Source organism: Heterodontus francisci, chromosome 41 (genome assembly GCF_036365525.1).
Source record: "Heterodontus francisci isolate sHetFra1 chromosome 41, sHetFra1.hap1, whole genome shotgun sequence".
In the NCBI taxonomy this organism is placed as follows: domain Eukaryota; kingdom Metazoa; phylum Chordata; class Chondrichthyes; order Heterodontiformes; family Heterodontidae; genus Heterodontus; species Heterodontus francisci.
Window position 1 is genome coordinate 25963715 of NC_090411.1, and position 20710 is coordinate 25984424.

The 20710-nt window shown below is 44.4% G+C and overlaps 1 protein-coding gene across 2 annotated transcripts in view; it reads right to left on the minus strand.

Annotated features, from left to right (window-relative positions):
- Positions 1-5006: 5006 nt before the first annotated feature.
- Positions 5007-20710, minus strand: part of LOC137353637 (parvalbumin alpha-like) — a 64190-nt gene continuing 48486 nt past the window's right edge. For both annotated transcript variants that reach the window (XM_068019989.1, XM_068019990.1), the window contains exons 2-5: positions 10134-10202; positions 8954-9086; positions 8290-8399; positions 5007-5225 (exon numbers count right to left, since the gene is read on the minus strand). In XM_068019989.1, the coding sequence (XP_067876090.1) occupies positions 5200-5225; positions 8290-8399; positions 8954-9086; positions 10134-10202 (338 nt within the window). In that variant the 3' untranslated portion in view covers positions 5007-5199. The remainder of the gene's footprint in view (positions 5226-8289; positions 8400-8953; positions 9087-10133; positions 10203-20710) is intronic.

The window sequence follows — 20710 nt, forward strand, 5'->3', positions numbered from 1 at the left end:
AAAATTTGAAATGTAAAGCAGACATAAGGCTACTAGCTGTCTGATGGTCGGGGATCTCCTCCCACTAGAGGCCAATGATCTTCCCGATATTGGGTATAAAATGAGCAAAATGCTTGGGTGTAACTTTGTTAACACACAGTCTACTGCACAAATGGACTAGACCAACAAGCGAGGCAATGGGAGCTTCAGCAAATTCGGGAGAGTTGTCAAAGTGCTTTGTAACAGGAATGAGTGGTACCTTGGGTATGACTTACTGACAAATTTAAAATAAAAAAAAACCTAAGTCGATTATTAAAACACAAAGGTTAAAAAAATATATTTTTATAAGTAAATTTGTTATTGATGTTTTATTCCCAGTAGAAAATTGTTGCTTTGCTAATTTTAATGGTATATTGTCTTGTGGCTCCTAACAGTATTTTGAGCAAATTTCTTAAAAAAGGCTTTTCAGGTAAAATAAAGGTTGTCAACCTCAGCTTAGACTCCCAACCAGCAGAAATAGGTTGTCTCTATCTACCTTATCTGTTCCCTTTAATATCTTGAAAACTTCAATTGAATTTCCCCTAAACCTTCTAAATTAGGAACATAGGAGCAGGAGTAGGCCATTCAGCCCATCAAGTCTGCTCTGCCATTCAATACAATCATGACTGATCATTCACTTCAATGCCTTTTTCCCACTCTATCCCCATATCCCTTTATGTCATTTGTATTTAGAAATCTGTCAATCTCCGCTTTAAGCTTACTCAATGACTGAGCTTCCACTGCTCTCTGGGGTGGAGAATTCCAAAGATTCACAACCCTTTGAGTAAAGAAATTTCTCCTCATCTCAGTCCTAAGTGGCTTTCCCCTTATTTTGAAATTGTGTCCCCTGGTTCTAGACTCCCCAACCAGGGGAAACATCTTACCTGCATCTAACCTGTTTATCTCTTTAAGTATTTTGTAGGTTTCAATGAGATCACCTCTCATTCTTCGAAACTCTAGAGAATGCAGACCCAGCTTCCCCAATCTCTCTTCATAGGACAGTCCCGCCATCCCGGGAACAAGTCTGGTGAACTTCGTTGCACTCCCTCTATGGCAATAATATCCTTCCTAAGGTAAGGGGACCAAAACTGCATACAGTACACTCCAGGTGCGGTTCTGGGGAATACAACCCGAGTTTGTCTAATCTCTCCTAATAATTTACTCCTTGGAGTCCTGTGGTAAATCCATGCGGCACTACCTCCAAGGCCAATATATCCTTCCTAAGGTGTGGTGCCCAGAACTGCTCAAAATACTCGATGTGTGGTCTAACCAGGGCTTTACATGTTCTGCTATCAGTTGGATGGGGACAGTAAGGACTAGGGTTGCCACCTCTGGTTGGATGTATTCCTAGAGATTTCATCATAAGGCCTCCCACCTTCACCCTCCCCACATCCCCACTTCTGCCATTGATTGTCCGGCATGCCAATCTGCATGACATCCCACCTTCCCATGCCAGCTTGAGAGCGAACAAGCTCTTATCTGACTAGATGATTTTTGACTGCCAACCATTTCCAATAATTTTAGAATAAACAAAAGTGTCCAAAGAGAATGGGGGGAAAGAAATTATTTTGATGTCTCTTTGATTCTTCTCCTTATTTGGGGCAGCATTCTGGAGATTAACCTTTAATTCCTGAAGATGCTTGGGCAATCCTGGAGGGTTGGCAAAAGGACCATTGGTGAATAGCGCCCCCCCCCATCACGAACTGCCCAGGCTCACACACAAAAAATGACCCAGTCGTTCTTCGTGTGTGAACATGGGCAGTGTGTGATGGAGGGGTGCTTGACCAACAGGGTCCATCATAGTCAAACCTGGAGCCAAAAGTGATGATAGAACCGTACTCCATCATAAGTGACCATCTTCAGCTGGAGAGAAGGAAATCGCGATGAAAGTAGGTGGAAAACCCCCTGGTATACTCACCACCTGCTTGGATGGGTACAGCCCCAGCAACACTCAAGAAGCTCGGCAAAATCAAGAACAGACCTGCTCACTGAATTACAACCCTTGCTGCTAGACTCAATATCCATCCATGCCTGCACTATGCACTATCGATAGGATGCACTTTAGCAACTCCCCAAGATGACTTTTTTTATCCATTCATGGGATGTGGGCATCGCTGGTCAGGCCAGCATTTATTGCCCATCCCTAATTGCCCTAACTGAATGGCTTGCTAGGCTATTTCAGAGGGCATGTAAGAGTCAACCACATTGCTGTGACTCTGGAGTCACATGTAGGCCAGACCAGGTAAGGACAGCAGATTTCCTTCCCTAAAGGACATTAGTGAACCAGATGGGTTTTTACAACAATCGACAATGGTTTCATGGCCATCATTAGACCAGCTTTTTAATTCCAGATTTATTAATTGAATTCAAATTCCACCTTCTGCTGTGGTGGGGTTTGAACCCATGTCCCCAGAGCAATACCCTGGGTCTCTGGGTTACTAGTCCAGTGACAATACCACTACGCCACCGCCTGCCCTTCATTTCTGTGATCTCTAGCACACAGAAGAACAAGAGCAGCAATATAATGGAATCAACTCTGAGTTCGCCTCGCCCTGACCTGGACACATATAAGAACATAAGAAAAAGGAGCTGGAGTAGACCATTTATCTGAGCATCCACATTTTCCCAGGGGTAGAGAATTCCAAAGATTTGCAACTCTTGAGTGAAGAAATTTCTCAGCTCAGTTCTAAATTGCCAACTCCTTATTCTGAGACTATTGTCGTTTCTTCATCATCACTGGGTCAATATATCCCTTACTGGAGCACTATCAGCACAATGGTTCAAGGAGAAGGCCCACCATCACCTTCTCGCCGCAGCTAGGGATGGTCAATTAACGTGGCCTTCAGGTGTCACCTGTGCCCTGAGTACAAATTTTGTAAAAGTCATTCAGGTTCACCTCCTGCTTCCGGGTGTGAAAGGCAAAACTGCGCCTGCACTGCTACAAACAAGGCAAGGAAAACATGCACCTCCAGCGTGATGCCACCACTAAACACATCTTCCCTTCCCCACCCCTGTCAGCATTCCAAAGGGACCGTTCCCTCCATGACACCCTGGTCCACTCCTCCATCACCCCCGACACCTTGTTCCCTTCCCACGGCACCTTCCAATGCAATCGCAAGAGGTGTAATACCTGCCCTATTACCTCCTCTCTCCTCACCATCCAAGGCCCCAAACACGCTTTCCAGGTGAAGCAAGGTGTCATGCTAGGCCCCCACCTGCCAAGAATGAGGCACATCAATTTTGTCATGAACATTGATTTTTAAATGTTGTTGGAGCGAAGAAATGACTTGTTAAACAGATCAGCCGTGGCTGGAAAAACGATTTACATACTAACAGACATCAAAGGTGAGGAAGTGCATTCCAGGGCCTGCTAAGGAGTATACAATCCACAAGGGTCAGAACTGGTTAGATCAGCTGGTCATATGACTAACGGCTGTTCCAGGGTTTTCTTTTGAACTGGCCACAGAGAGTTTGAACTCAGAAAGATCGTTTGCTCCTGGACTGAGAAGATCTCTCCTGACTGCTCCCATCTCTTTCTCACAAGCCTCTGAATCCACTGAAGACACATGAATCCCAAGGGAGAAAAGTCTTCTACGGCGAACAAGGTTTAACAAGAATACTGGGCCCCAACAAAAAGCAAGATCTACCTACAATCAAGGATTCTACAGTGAGCTAGAAGAGCCATAACAAAAACTCTTCAGATATTGCCTCAAACTTTTCCACTTTAGTTTTCTTCTGCTCTTTTCTGTCTCTATTTGCATGTGTGTATCGCATATGCATACTAGCGTGGGCGTGTCGTGTATCTGTAGGCCCCAACTGAATTAGAGTTTAAGTTTAATAAATTTCAACCTTCTTTTCTTTAAACCTAAGAAAACCTGTTTGTGCTGGTTTCTTTGCCTTATAATTGGAAAGCGGTGAACAAGGATTCATCAAGGGGGAGCTAAAAAGACAGTGTGTTTAAAATTAAACTCTGCTACGGTAAGACCAGGTGAAGGCTGAAAGGGAACCCTAGACCAATTTCTCACCTGGTCGTAACACAGTGATTTACCTGTACTTCCTTCAATTTAGTATACTGTATTCGTTGCTCACAATGCGATCGCTGCTACACTGGGGAGACCAAATGCAGATTGGGTGAATGCTTTGCGGAACACCTCCGCTCAGTCCGAAGGCAAAACCCTGAGCTTCTGGTCGCTTGCCATTTCATCACACATCCCTGCTCGCATGCCCACATATCTGTCCTTGGCCTGCTGTAGTGTTCCAGTGAACATCAACGCAAGCAAGCTCGAGGAGCAGCACCTGATCTTTCAATTAGCACTGTACAGCCTTGAGGACTCAACCTTGAGCTCAACAATTTCAGACCATGACTGACCTTTTTTTATATTTTTCTTTTTTTAATTATTTTGTTCTATTTTTTAACCATGAGCCTGTTTTATCATGTGGACAGAGCTGCTCATTATTCTGCCATTAACACTCTCTCTAGACTAATGCTTTTTCTTTCACCACAAGCATTAACAAACTCTTTGCCTTTGTCCCATGACAGCTTTATTATTTAATCTCTCCTGCCCTCTGCCCTATCACACACCTCCCCTTTAGTTCACTTCCTCACCAACTGCCTCCCCTTTACTTGCTTAAAACCTAATACTTTTCTAACCTTTGCCAGTTCTAATGAAAGGTCACAGACCTGAAACGTTAACTCTACTTCTCTCTCCACAGATGCTGCCAGACCTGCTGAGTATTCACAGCACTTTCTGTTTTTATTTCAGATTTCCAGCAGTATTTTGCTTTTATTTTAATGAAGACATGCAGTTGGTTAGTTCACCTGCAAGGTCAGGAGTCAGAGGTCAGCATGGATAACAAGGGATCCTCCTGGATGGAGTGGGACCCTTGTAATGCAAAGTCTGGACCTGTAGTTAATCAGGCAAAACTTGGAGTGCATTTATCTCCAAGCAACCAGTAAAACACAGACAAAACAAAACACACAGTGGCCATTTTGTAGGACCAAATTATTCTTTTGACATTTATTTGTTTGACAGCATCTTCCAGCACAAGCATGAGTATAAAATGTACAAATAAATAGAAGGAACTGTGTGGACATTAATTAACCAAGGTTTTCTGTGGGGGAGCCTTTGTGAATTCAAATGGTGAGGGGGGTAAAGGAGAATTGATTTGGTTCAGATCTTTTTATTGAGCCACCAGCTTTGCAAATTCTACAAAGGAAAAAAAGAAAGAGAAAAATAAGGAATTAAGTCGTCAAGTTAAAACTTTTTAAGTGACCCAGCGAAGGCCGCGCACTGGAGTCAGCCATTTTGCCAGCTGACCCTTCTCCGCATTTTGGCTGCCATTGTGGCTCTACGTTTTCTTATTCCCGATTTCCTGCCCTATTCCCATTTCCCTAATGCCCCTCCTTCCCAACAATCCATCTCCCTTTTAAACACTTCAGTTAATTCTGTTTCTGGGACAACAGTAAACACAGGAAAACATCCCGAAGTGCTTCACAAGAGCGTAATCAAATAATATTTAACACTGATCCACATAAGGAAGTATGAGGACAGGTGACCAGAAGCTTGGTCAAAGAGGTAAGTTTAAAAGCGTGTCTTAAAGGAGGAGAGATTGATCATAGAATGATATAGCACAAGAGGCATTTGGCTCATTGTGCCTGTGCCTGCACTTTGAAAGGGCAATCCAATTAGTCTCATTCCCCTGCACTTTCCCCAAGGCCCTGCAATTTTTTCCCCGGCAAGTATTTTTCCAATTACCTTTTGAAAGTTATCATTGATAACTGTTTTCACCGCCCCTTTGGTTGTGCATTCACGATAGTAACAACTCACTGCGTAAATTTTGGTTTTCTCATGTTGCCTCTGGTCCTTTTCCCTGTTACCTTAAGTCTGTGTCCTCTTGTTGCTGAGCCTTCTACCACTGGAAACAGTTTCTCCTTATTTATTCTATCTTCTCTGCTTGAAAGGGAGCAACCCCACTTTGTCTAGTCTCGCCGTGTAACTGAAGTCTTTCATCTCTCTTACCATTCTAGTAAATCTCCTCCACATCCTCTGGAATGCCTTGAAATCCTTCCTAAAACGTGCTGCCCAGAAATGGCCACAATAATCCAGCTGTGGCCTAACTAGTGTTTTATAACGGAGCGATAGAGATGTTTAGGGAGGGAATTTTAGAGCTCAGGGCCTAGGCAGCTGAAGACAGGGCCAATGGTGGAGTGATTAAAATTGGGGGAATGCAAGAAGCCAGATTTGGGGGAGTGCAGAGATCTCAGAGGGCTGGAGGAGGCTACAGAGATAGGGAGGGGTGAGGCCAGGGAGGGATTTGAAAACAAGGATGAGGATTTTAAAATCAAGGAATTACTTAACCGGGAGCCAATGTAGGTCAGCGAGCACAGGTGTGATAGGGGAATGGGACTTGGTGTGAGTGAGGACATGGGCAGCAGAGTTTTGGATGCCCTCAAGTTTACAGAGAGTAAAATATGGGAGGCCAGGAGTGCATTGGAATAGTTAAGTCTAGAGGTAATGAAGGCGTGAATGAGGGTTTCAGCAGCAGATGAGCTGAGGCAGGGGCGAAGTTGGGCGATGTTACGGAGGTGGAAATAGGCGGTCTTAGTGATGGTGGAGATATGTGGTCGGCAGTTCATCTTGGGGTCAAATATGACACCAAGGTTGCAAAGAGTCTTGTTTAGTCTCAAGCAGTTGTCAGGGAGATGGATGGAGTTGATAGCGAGGGAGCGGAGTTTTGAACAGAGACCGAAGACAATGGGTTTGGTATTTAATTGGAAGAAAATTCTGCTGATCCAGTACTGGATGTTGGATAAGCAATCTGATAATTTAGCAACAGTAGAGCAGTCAAGGGATGTGCTCGTGAGGTAGTACTGGAAGACCTCAGTATAGGTATGAAAACAGAAGAAACCTGGAAATATGTCTCCAATTTTAAAAAGCAAAAAACCAGTGTAATGTTCTACTGAATTGTCAAGTTCCATCTGTATTTCTTATTAGTGATTCGGGTCATGGTATCAACAGGGGGAGGGCGGGAGTTGGGGGGTGGGGGTAGGAATGTTGGGTGGGATGTGGAGGTGGGGGAATGAACAAACTTCGATTCGACCTCATCTAATAAACTGCACGATGAGGAACATATAGTACATTGGATTCATAGGATGTGGGGTGAAATTGGTAAGCATTGTGCCAGTTTTCCAGGCATAAAATGTAACCAAAGAATGCCAATTTAGCAGTGGGATGGAATATGCCCAATCTGCTTAGGCCTTGACCCCACTGCTAAATTTGAGGGGTCCATTCTTTATGTTAATTAGGGCTCTTGCAGCTGTCGAAGGACTCCTCTACTAAATTAGTCATCAGTATTGGACCAGCCCTGTTCAGGATTCTCCAACGACTCTAATAATAAGTGCCAACGAAGGGTGAGTCCATTTAAAATGTTTTTAAAAGTGATCTCTCCTCGACTCCACAGGCCTGGTGATTAATTTGCACTCCCTCCTCTCCCAAGTTTGACCCCGCCCCCCCACCAACAGTCTGTACTGTGTGTTGATCTCAATGTCCCTAGGCTAGGGGGTGGGGAAAATTACCCAGGGTCTCTAATTGTAACTGTTATCAAGCAACCCCCTCTTGGACCGAGCTTGGTTGTAAGGCCCTCCGTTCTCCAGTAACCTGCCAACATTCACTCAAGGATGAGGAATACCCTACTTTGATGAGGAACCAAAAGAATCAGTGTATAGTGGGTCAGTAATATGGTTGCCAACCCTCCAGGATTGCCCTGGAGTCTTCAGGCATTAAAGACTAATCTCCAGGAAATTACTGTGACCAACAACTGAGAGAAACATCCCAGGGTCAATAAAAAAATTGTGTTTTTTTTAAAAAACATTTCTTTGTTTTGCTTATTAGTTATAAAAATGTTGGGCTGGGGTATTAAAAAGGCTGTTTGAGTGAAAGTCAAGAATCATCCAATCAGGTAACAAAGAATTGCTTTCCAATTGGTCATGGGAAGGCTTGGCCCTGTGAGCATGGAGGTGTTGGGTGACCAGTGGGGGCGTGTTGGTTAGAGATAGGTGATCATGTGATAACACCTACAGGAATAATGCCCAACCAGAGTTGGTAACCCAATAAGTGGCTCATAAGAGGTGGGGAGGAAAATGGCAGTGGGTGTTGGGGGCCAGTGGGGGCGGTGTGGGTAGATGGGCAATAACTACACTCAGAGCCACACACATGCAGGCGAACAGTTCTCACCATGACCTAAGTCTTGGATAGCTAAACATCAGCTTACCTTCTGCTCCAATTTTACCATCATGATCCTCATCGCCGGCTGCCAGCAAAGCCTTGATTTCACTTTCGGAGAGGTCCCTCCCTTCAGGCGCAAAGCCTTTTAGCACATATCTGTCAAGGAGGAAGCAAAAATGACCATCTCCCACTGCTTCCCAAACTCGTTGGACTCAGTTTCTCTCTTCCTCGCCTACTGACAATCACTATTTCCTGTAATTTCAAACAAAGACCCTGCACCTCTCCATTGTTCAATCTATCTTTAACAGGTCCAGCTTCTGTTATTGCCCCTTATTGCCCATTGCAACAGGTAGCCTCAGGGTTGGGCGAATGCTGCTACAAATCTATAGGGCTCTTGAATTATACTTCCTTACAGAGCACACATTGGCAGCTCTGGAAATCCAGTTTATATGACTAGGCACATAACTAAGGTCTATACCAGTATGAAGACAGAGGCATTGCAGGGGTGACTAATTGACATAATTGGGGCAGGGCCTACATTTAATATCGTTAACTGCAAGATTGGACGGAGCACTAAATTGGCAACTTGACATAATGGGCCCAATTCCCATAAGCTAGTTGAAGAAATTCTGGCCTGAAATGTGATGCCTCATCAGAAGGATGCTAATATCTGAAGAAGAGTTTGGCCTTCTTGTACAGCTAATTCTTACTTGAGCTCCTCCTCTTCAATGAAGCCACTCTTATCTTGGTCAAGGAGCTCGAAGACCTGCTTCACTTCCTCAGAGCTCTTGCCCTTCAGACCGACCATCTTGAAGAACTTCTTGTGATCGAAGCTCCCAGGAGCTAGAAATTACATTAAGAGGTATTGTCATGCGGCAAACACTATTCCTTTTAAACGTTGCAATTAAGCATATTATAGTAGCTTATCGAGGATGCAAAGATGTCTCGTCCTATCCTCCAACTTTCCTTCTTTTCCCCCTCCTCTTATAGGCACCAACAACCCTTTGAGTCCTGGCCCATGCACTGACGTGAGGTCTGAGCACAGATGGTGATTGACCAATCCTCATCCAACATTTACAGGGTGAAGGAAGAGTAATCAGGAACAGGAACCCAGCCGGATTTGTTTTCCATTTTGTCCTACTCAGCTGTATTCATGACCGTTGTAACATCAGAGATAAAACCCAGTTAATCCAGAACATATTTAAGGCGTTCTTGAAAGATCCTTCCATGCCTTTCAGTTCAGGATAGCAGTCCTGCCACTAGGGTAGAATACTGGCTTGAGTTCATGATCTAGGCTGACACTCCAGCGTGGAACTGAGAGACTGCTACATTATTGGAGGTATGTCCTTTCGATGGGACATTAAGCTGAGGCCCTGACTGCCTGTTTCAATAGTTTAAATGTAGTTTTCAATGGTCACCTGATCTTCAAAGTCCGAAACAAGAGAATAATCTTTAGAATTGTTCTTTAGAAATTTTATAAACTGGAATCCTGTAACCAGCAACTTTCGTTTACCCAAGCCCTTCACCTAAATGAACCATTCAATGCTGAACTGCAGTCATGTTCAATGGCGGGGAGGGGGAGTGCAGGTGGTGGTGGGGGAGTGGGGGAGTGGGGGGAATGATTTTCCCCAAGGATTCTCCTGCTCATCTGCCATAATTTTGGAGAAAAGGGCAAGTAAACCTGAGAAAACTGACACAAATGGAATTGGCCCCATTTTCCGAGGATTTCCAGTGTTCCCAATGAAGTTATGGTGGAGCAGCGAGAGAGCCCATCCCTGCCCACCCATCTCCGTAGAAATGAAATTCCAGTTTGACGCAGAGAGAGAAAGAAGCTAAGATAATAGGAAAAGTGAATTGAGAGAGAAAGACGTGGTACGGGGTTCCACTTACTTGCGAAAGCACTGAGGGCCTTGCGGATGTCAGAAGCTGCGAGGAACTTTGTCATGGGCATGTTTGCAGCTGTTGAAGAAAAGAAATATTAACAGCTCAGAATGTTTCTTCACAACTCATTCACTTTTGACTCCCCTTCCCAATAGGCACAGAAATTACAACACAGAAGGAAGTCGTTCAGCCTGTCGTGTCTGTTCTGGTGCAGCTGCCCACGAGGCCGCCTGTTCCTAAAGATGGAGGTGCCCTTGCAGTCCTCATCCTGTAGCGGCAGCTCCTGTCTCTGCCGGTGGGGCCGCCGTCCTTCCAAGGCTGCAAGCCTAATGATTGGACCAGCATCCCTGAGTAACCCACCCGTTGGATGGCGGACTGGGAGCAGCTTCTTAATTGGCCACCTCCGGGAAGATCTCCCAGGTGGATGTGCTGACAGCAAATGTGGGGTCAGCACCCGGAAATGGTCCCTTGCCTTAATTATTTTTTTAGAAAGGACAAGATTCCACTCTCATTGAATAGTGACCTCCCTTACGCAACAGTGGATGGCAAATTGCGCGATGTTGCAGATACCTCCATCTCCAGCCTGGAAGGAAGCAGACACATGGAAGTTCATCATCACGGTCACTTCACAGCCACTGGTACTGTGGCCCTTGCCATGCCCTGAGGTTGCTGCTCTGGCTGCAGCAGGTGGCAGATTCCTTGCCGAGGTTCAGGAAGGAGAATTGCTCCCTGAACACCCTGGGTGAATATAGCCTCCTGGTGAGAGCCCTTCTCCCCCACTCTCCTCCTCCCTCCTCCAGCAGCTTGGCCTGCTTTGTGTGGCCTCTTTTCATTCTCCAAGTCATGCTGTATTGCAAGTGGAATGCCAACTAGTGCACCCATATCTGGGAGCAACTGGTTTGTGCAGAAGCCTTGAAGTCAGCAAATGTTTTCAGCACAGCTGCCACACCTCTCTTTGTTTCAAGTTGCAAAGCTCTACAGCAGTAGAAAGCACCAAAGACTTGTAGAATCGAAGAAACAACCAGAAGAAATCAACCAGCAGCTAACTTGTAAGCAGTTGATGATCCCTTTAAACAGCACTGATTGGTGTGCTGCTGACCACGTTCAGCTTTGCAAGGTTAAGAGAGGGTGTTAGCTGAAACATTAAGCTCCAAAACAACACCAATGGTGCCAAATCAGGGTTGCACACTGATTGGTGTCACGACTTACCTCCTCTCCATACTTCCGGCGTGTGCTAATGCCCTCACCAATATGGCGTTCAACACGAATTACCTCAAAAGTGTGCACATGTGCTGCAGACACCATTTTGGAGTTCTAAGTCGCACCCAAAATTCCAGAATACATCCAAGATTGGCACAGCCTTTGTCGACCTGTAGGCTTATGACACAGTCTGGATTAAAGGACGTATGGATCATCCCCTACCTCAAAACACGATGCACCCATTTGGCCGACAAAGTTACCTTTCCCCAGTTCCTCAACAATAGACTGCCACAGAGTTTAGTATTCGCACCAACGCTCTTCAGTGTCTACATGTATGACGTGCTGCCAATAAAGTCGCACAAATTTGCCGACACAGATGAACTAGCCCTGGATATGCAAGCAGACACTTTCAACAACATCGAGGGCACCTTGACCGGGGACCTAAATACCTTAAGGAATATTTCTGGAAATGGAAGCTCAAGCCAAACCCCTGACAAAACACTAGTTGCTGCATTCCACCTTAAGCACATCCTGAAAATGACCTTTAGTCGCAACACTGTGTGACGTGACCCCATTCCGTTCTATCTCGGATTGAAGCTGGATGGCATGCTAACGTTCAACAACCATCTGACGAAGGTAGCCACCACGATAAAGGCAAGGACCAGAAACTGGCAAACTCAAGCATCAGTATTAGTACTTCAGACATCAGCACTGACCCTTGTGCACTCCATAGCACAGTACTGTGCACCAGAAGTTGTTGAACACTGAACACTGCAATGCGATGTATCACTGGAATCCTGAAGTTGATCCCCAACACCCTGGCTGCCTGTGCTGTCACACGTCGCTCTCCCATCCACTCACAGCAATGCTGCAACCCTCCAGGAAGCCTAATGAATCAAGGAAATTGAACCTCTGCTCATGCACCTGGAGCTCAACAATGTCCCTCAACGCCACTTGAAGTCGTGCAAGCCCTTTTGGAACCACACACTTAATCTTCCACAGTGTGATGGTACCATAGTGGTAATGTTACTAAACCAGTAACCCAGAGGCTTGGACGAATGCTCCAGAGACATGGCAGCCGGGTGAATTTAAATTCAACCAATTCATAAACCTGGAATAAAATACTAAATCTCATTCAGAATAATCATGAAACTACTGGATTGCCATCTTGTTAGCTAATGCCCTTCGGGGAGGTAATCTGCCATCCTCCCCTGGTCTGGCTTACATGTGACTCCAGACGCACAGCGATGTGGTCGATTCTTAACTGCCCTGTGAAATGGCCGAGTAAGCCACTCCCTTTCAAGGGCAATAAATACTGGCCTTGCCAGCGACACTCACTTTCCCCAAAACCCTTGATGAAGTTTGGAAAGCTGAATGGAGTTCACAAGAAGACACAGGCACCTGATGCAGACGATCCCTGCCTTCGGACTGCGGGGAAGATCTGGGGCGACAAAACCGCAACCGCCAAAAGCCATGGTAGATGTGGATACTTGATGCGCAAATGAAAAATTAAAAGCTTTCTAGTATGTGATTGTTGTCCTATTGGACAGATAATGGCTCAATTCATAAATACATTACAGCAATGCACTTTGCCACTGTTGACTCAATTATCTGGCTTAAGCAGCTGAATGTAAAATTATAGCTGTTGCCCTACAACTATATCATCGATAAGCAAGAGTGAGTGCCCAAAGAACATGCACAATCAAGAGCAATTTCTCACCTTCTATGTCCTGAAAGCCTTCTGTGTGAAAATGTTCTAATTTCCCTCATTTTTAAACAATCTCTCATTGATTTACCAATCACTCACTGCTTACTATCTCAAAATCTTTCAGCATTCCCCATATCTCTTTTTTCAATGAAAAAAGAAAGCCCAACTTTTTTTATATTCTCTCCATAATAATAACCTTTCATTCCTAGCATCATTCTTTGCTGCAAACTTTCCAGAGCTCGACTAAGAATTAGTTTTGCACTAAAATAAAAACAAGAAATGCTGGAAATACTCAGCAGGTCTGGCAGCATCTGTGGAGAGAGAAGCAGAGTTAACGTTTCAGGTCAGTGACCCTTCATCATTCAGAGGATGCAGCGATGGTAATGTCATTGAACATCTAGGGGAGATGGTTAGAATCTCTCTTGTTTGAGATGGTTATTGCCTGGCACTCGTGTGGCATGAAGGTTACTTGCCACTTATCAGCCTAAACCTGGATGTAGTCTTGTTGCATCTGGACACGGGCAGCTACAGTATCTGAGGAGTCGTGAATGGTGCTGAACATTGTGCAATCAGGAGTGAACATCCCCACTTTTGACCTTATGATGGAGGGAAGGTCATTGATGAAGCAGCTGTAGATGGTTGGGCCCTCGGAAGAGACATTACCTGCAACCGACAGATATTCAGTTGCATGCTCCAGCGGGACACAACTGCGAGTATGAAGGCAGATAACTGGTAGAGACCTTATATGTCTTTACACAATCAAGAATTTTCTTTACTGAGCAGGAATGCATGTTTACAACTGCCGTTGATTAAAAAGGTAGCCAATCACAAGCAAACAAAAGTTAACAATTCCTTTCAAACAGAATTCCCGAAGCTGTTCACCGGGCTCAGAAAACTAAAGACGGTGTACAGGATCACTCTGAAGGAAGGGCCAGACCAGTGTGTATCTTCACACCAAGAAGATTACTCATCCCTTATTAACCAAAGTCCAAGAACAATTGGAGGAGATGACAAGAATGGGTGTTATCTCTCCGGTAACACAACCAACGGAGTGGTGATCAGCCATGGTTTTATTCTCAAAGCCAAATGGAACTCTGTGACTATGCATGGACTCAATGCAGCTCAACAAAGCAATAGTGCATGAGATTCACCCAATGTCTACAGTGGATGACAGATGATGAATGCAAAGGGACTGGTGGTCTGAGGTGCATTTGTTTTAATGCAAGAAGTGTAGGAGGTAAGGCAGATGAACTTAGGGCTTGGATTAGTACCTGGGAGTATGATGTTATTGCTATTACTGAGACTTGGTTGAGGGAAGGGCATGATTGGCAACTAAATATCCCAGGATATCGATGCTTCAGGCGGGATAGAGAGGGAGGTAAAAGGGGTGGAGGAGTTGCATTACTGGTCAAAGAGGATATCACAGCTGTGCTGAAGGAGAGCACTATGGAGGACTCGAGCAGTGAGGCAATATGGGCAGAACTCAGAAATAGGAAGGGTGCGGTAACAATGTTGGGGCTGTACTACAGGCCTCCCAACAGCGAGCGTCAGATAGTGGTACAAATATGTAAACAGATTATGGAAAGATGCAGGAGCAACAGGGTGGTGGTGATAGGAGATTTTAATTTTCCCAACATTGACTGGGATTCACTTAGTGTTAGAGGTCTAGATGGAGCAGAATTTGTAAGGAGCATCCAGGAGGGTTTTCTAGAGCAGTATGTAAATAGTCCAACTCGGGAAGGGGCCATACTGGACCTGGTGTTGGGGAATGAGCCTGGCCAGGTGGTTGAAGTTTCAGTAGGGGACTACTTTGGGAATAGTGATCACAATTCCATAAGTTTTAGAATACTCATGGACAAAGACGAGAGTGGTCCTAAAGGAAGAGTGCTAAATTGGGGGAAGGCCAACTATACCAAAATTCGGCAGGAGCTGGGAAATGTAGATTGGGAGCAGCTGTTTGAAGGTAAATCCACATGTGATATGTGGGAGGCTTTTAAAGAGAGGTTGATTAGCGTCAGGAGAGACATGTTCCTGTGAAAATGAGGGATAGAAATGGCAAGATTAGGGAACCATGGATGACAGGTGAAATTGTGAGACTAGCTAAGAGGAAAAAGGAAGCATACATAAGGTCTAGGAGGCTGAAGAAAGACGAAGCTTTGAAAGAATATCGGGAATGTAGGACCAATCTGAAACGAGGAATTAAGAGGGCTAAAAGGGGTCATGAAATATCTTTAGCAAACAGGGTGAAGGAAAATCCCAAAGCCTTTTATTCATATATAAGGAGCAAGAGGGTAACTAGAGAAAGGATTGGCCCACTCAAGGACAAAGGAGGAAAGTTATGCGTGGAGTCAGAGAAAATGGGTGAGATTCTAAACGAGTACTTTGCATTGGTATTCACCGAGGAGAGGGACATGACGGATGTTGAGGTTAGGGACAGATGTTTGATTACTCTAGGTCAAGTCGGCATAAGGAGGGAGGAAGTGTTGGGTATTCTAAAAGGCATTAAGGTGGACAAGTCCCCAGGTCCAGATGGGATCTATCCCAGGTTATTGAGGGAAGCGAGAGAGGAAATAGCTGGGGCCTTAACAGATATCTTTGCAGCATCCTTAAACACGGGTGAGGTCCCGGAGGATTGGAGAATTGCTAATGTTGTCCCCTTGTTTAAGAAGGGTAGCAGGAATAATCCAGGTAATTATAGACCGGTGAGCCTGACGTCAGTGGTAGGGAAGCTGCTGGAGAAGATACTGAGGGATAGGATCTATTCCCATTTGGAAGAAAATGGGCTTATCAGTGATAGGCAACATGGTTTTGTGCAGGGAAGGTCATGTCTTACCAACTTAATAGAATTCTTTGAGGAAGTGACAAAGTTGATTGATGAGGGAAGGGCTGTAGATGTCATATACATGGACTTCAGTAAGGCGTTTGATAAGGTTCCCCATGGTAGGTTGATGGAGAAAGTGAAGTCACATGGGGTCCAGGGTGTACTAGCTAGATGGATAAAGAACCGGCTGGGCAACAGGAGACAGAGAGTAGCAGTGGAAGGGAGTTTCTCAAAATGGAGATGTGTGACCAATGGTGTTCCACAGGGATCCGTGCTGGGACCACTGTTGTTTGTGATATACATAAATGATTTGGAGGAAAGTATAGGTGGTCTGATTAGCAAGTTTGCAGATGACACTAAGATTGGTGGAGTAGCAGATAGTGAAGGGGACTGTCAGAGAATACAGCAGAATATAGATAGATTGGAGAGTTGGGCAGAGAAATGGCAGATGGAGTTCAGTCAGGGCAAATGCGAGGTGATGCATTTTGGAAGATCCAATTCAAGAGTGAACTATACAGTAAATGGAAAAGTCCTGGGGAAAATTGATGTACAGAGAGATTTGGGTGTTCAGGTCCATTGTTCCCTGAAGGTGGCAACGCAGGTCAATAGAGTGGTCAAGAAGGCATACGGCATGCTTTCCTTCATCGGACGGGGTATAGAGTACAAGAGTTGGCAGGTCATGTTACAGTTGTATAAGACTTTGGTTCGGCCACATTTGGAATACTGCGTGCAGTTCTGGTCGCCACATTACCAAAAGGATGTGGATGCTTTGGAGAGGGTGCAGAGGAGGTTCACCAGGATGTTGCCTGGTATGGAGGGCGCTAGCTATGAAGAGAGGTTGAGTAGATTAGGATTATTTTCATTAGAAAGACGGAGGTTGAGGGGGGACCTGATTGAGGTGTACAAAATCATGAGAGGTATAGACAGGGTGGATAGCAAGAAGCTTTTTCCCAGAGTGGGGGATTCAATTACTAGGGGTCATGAGTTCAAAGTGAGAGGGGAAAAGTTTAGGGGGCATATGCGTGGAAAGTTCTTTACGCAGAGGGTGGTGGGTGCCTGGAACGCGTTGCCAGCGGAGGTGGTAGACGCGGGCACGATAGCGCCTTTTAAGATGTATCTAGACAGATACATGAATGGGCAGGAAGCAAAGAGATACAGACCCTTAGAAAATAGGCGACATGTTTAGATAGAGGATCTGGATCGGCGCAGGCTTGGAGGGCTGAAGGGCCTGTTCCTGTGCTGTAATTTTCTTTATTCTAGAAAATAGGAAAGTCTCTCAGAGCACCATGTTTACAAAACTCAATGGCAATAGTGGGTTTTGGTAGGTAATGCCTGATGAGACCTCAAGTTATTGACTACATTCATAACACCTTTTGGGCAGTTTTGTTTTAATAGGTTACCATTTGGAATAACCTCCGCACCAGAGATTTTTCAATGAGGAATAACCAAGAAGGGCACACAGGAGTGTTATGCCACCTGGTATTCTGATACACGGAATGTCAGTGGAGGAACATGAGCACAGAGTCAGAGAGGTTCTACAGAGACTTCAAGAAGTGGGACTCATTTTAAACAAGATGTGTGAATTTTCCAAGGCTTCGATTCGTTTCTTGGGCCACATTGTGAGCGGAGAAGGAATAATGGCAGATCCTCAGAAAAACAACAACCGTTAAGGAATTTCTTATCCTGACAACAGTTCAGCAACTCCAGAGATTTCTCGGAATGGTAAATCGACTTGCAAAGTTTTTACCTCATTAAGCACAAATAACTGATCCACTGAGACAACTTCTAAGAAAACAAGAAGTGTGGTGTTGGGATGTCCACCAGCAACAAGAAGCTCTAGCTGTCACTTGGGCATGTGAAAAATTTTCAGACTACGTCATTGTGTGGTAATTGAGAAAGACCATAAACCAATGGCTTCCTTATTAGATGAAAAAGAAATAGCAAAAATGCCTCCACGCATACAGAGATTTTGTCTCAGATTAATGAGGTATACGTCCAAGAGAAGTTCCAATCATCAGCTGATGCACTATCGAGGGCAACCGTAGATCATTCATCACAGGAAGACATGAATTTTGTACGTAACATAGAGACATACTTGCAACTCACTGCACAAGTTTGGCCAGCAAGCACACAGAAGTTGCGAGAAATACGACAAACACAGAAGAATGACGAGGAGTGCATTCACATTGGACAGTATTGTACACATGGGTGGCCACAAGAAAGTCCAGGAGGGGGAACAATGAAGATATTCCATGAGTATAGCAAATACTTTACCATAATTGATGACCCATTAGCTTACGATGACAAAATTGTATTCCTATTTCAACGAGATCCGATATCTTAGATCGATTGCACCAAGGCCATTTTGGGTATAACCAAGTGCAGAGTGAGGACCCAATCTTCTAAGGATATCGAGACCATGATCAACAACTGTCAGACATGTGCGATACAGAGGCCAGAACAGTGCAAACCAGTGTTGACCACCCAATTTCCAACTAGGTCTTGGCAAAGGCTAGGCATGGATTTATTCATGTTTGGAGGGAAGTCATATATCATCATTATCGACTACTTTTCCAGGTGGATAGAAGTAAGACGATTACATTCTACGATCACCAAGTTAGTTATCAGAATCCTTACGGCCATCTTCGTGACACATGGGATTTCAGATGAAATATTATGAGACAATGGACCACCGCTCACGAACGAAGTTTTTACCCAGCTTGCCATGAAGATGGGTTTTCAGCATCTTACGAGCTCGCTGAGATTTCCACAGTCCAATGGTGAGGCAGAATGAGGTGTGAGAACCATAAAATCGTTACTCAAGAAAAATGAAGATCTTCCTATCTCACTCCTAGTTTATCATTCAACGCCACTGCTGTGTGGATTATCACCAGAATTACTCATGGGAAGGAAGTTAAGAACACAGCTTCCAGTATTGTCTCAACAATTCATGCCTGGATTGAAGACTCAAGACTACAAGAATGTTCAAGAAAGAGAAAACTCCTACAGAAGGAAACAAACCCGGAATTACAATAGGAGATTTCGAGCGAGAAGCTTACCCAAATTAAAAAAAAGCTTGGATATGTAATCTGGAACAAAATGGGTATTGTACTCCATACACATGAGGATCGTCTGTTATATGAACGAATGAAGGGAACATACGAAGGAATCGGAGAAATATCATTCCTATTCTGCAAAAGCAACAGCCAATAATCTATCTGCAAGATCCAGATGAAGCTGAACAAACCCAAACTGAATGGAATACTACAACCCGTAGAAACTAAAAGCCAAGTCAGCAACCCAGACTTCCTACGAACATTACTGATCGTCCCAGACAGGTTACAACCAGATCGGGGAGTGTTGTTAAACTTCCAATGAGACTGAATCTTTAAAGTAACATACTTCGGGGAAGAGAGAGTAGTAGAGAGGTCATAAATGTATATACGTTTGGAAAAACGTTGGATAAATACTTGGGGGGCAGATGTAGTATAAGGATGTAAAGGGTTCATACCGAAGGCAGTGAGAGAGACTCCTCCCACTGTGCCAGCAATGATGTAACAGTCACATGAGAAAGGCTGGAGAGGAAGAAGGTATATCAGCACGAAGGATGCTAGCTAAGGTGGCTTGTGGAGAGTGTATATAGTAACTGTAAAGAATAGAGTTGTTAGTTAACCTTTACCAGAGTCTAAGACTTTCTCTGGAACGCCCTATGACACTACTAATACAAACACAACAACACAACAATGACCACTATTTTGAAGAAGAGCAGGGGAGTTAATACCCAATATCCTGGCCAATATTTATCCCTCAATCAACAAAAACATATTATCTAGTCATGATCACATTGCTGTTTGTGGCAGCTTGCTGTGCAAATAGGCGGCCAAATTTCCTAAATTACAATAGTGACTACACTTCAAAAGTACTTCATTGGCTGTAAAGTGCTTCGGGTTGCCTGAGGTCATGAAAGGTGCTATATAAATGCAAACCTTTCATTCTGTTAAAAATCTTACTATTTAGGCTACAGTTTCTTTTACCGTTTTTTTTTCTGGCTGTGGTGGGAGATCATCTTATACAAGAGATAGTTTCCCGATCCAGAGTGATGTCTTGAACTAGCTTTGATTGCTCAAGGACATCAAGGAGGAATTTCTGGGATTCCTAATGGGCCTGTTTCTTTCACCTTACCCAGGTGTCTGTATCCTGATACAAAGGGCATCAACAACCGTATTCAGCAGGCTCGCTGAGCAAGTGGGTCTTTCCCTCTATGGATTAAACTGTATCTGCCACCTAGCTGCCCATTCCACTAACCTTTCTACATGTTCTTGAGATCTCCTGCAGTCTTTCCCATAGTTTTCTAAGCTTCCTCTGGGATGGCTGCTCAAATTCAATTATACTGCCTCGTGTGTTTAATTCCAAATTATTTAACTAAAATTGAAAACTAACAAGGTCCCATCACAGATCCCTGGTGCACAATACTACCCTAATCCCAACCCTCAACTAACATCACTGAATAAACAGATGATCTGGTCATTGCTGTTTGTGGGGTCTTGGCATGCACAAATTCACCACATTTTGAAAAGAACTTCATTGGTTGTAAAGCACTTTGGGATGTTCTGAGGTCATGAAAAGGACTACATAAATGTAAGTTCTTTCTTTTGTTCTTCAGTAGAATATCTAATCGTAATTAGAGAATCATTTGCAATGGCTTCTCTTCCTGCTCCCACACCATTACCTCTAGTATCCCCCAAGGATCTATCCTTGGTACCCTCCTAGTTCTCATCTACATGCTGCCCCTCGGTGACATCATTAGGAAACAGAGGGCTGAATTTTACCATGGCGATGGGGGTTCTGGCAGCAAGC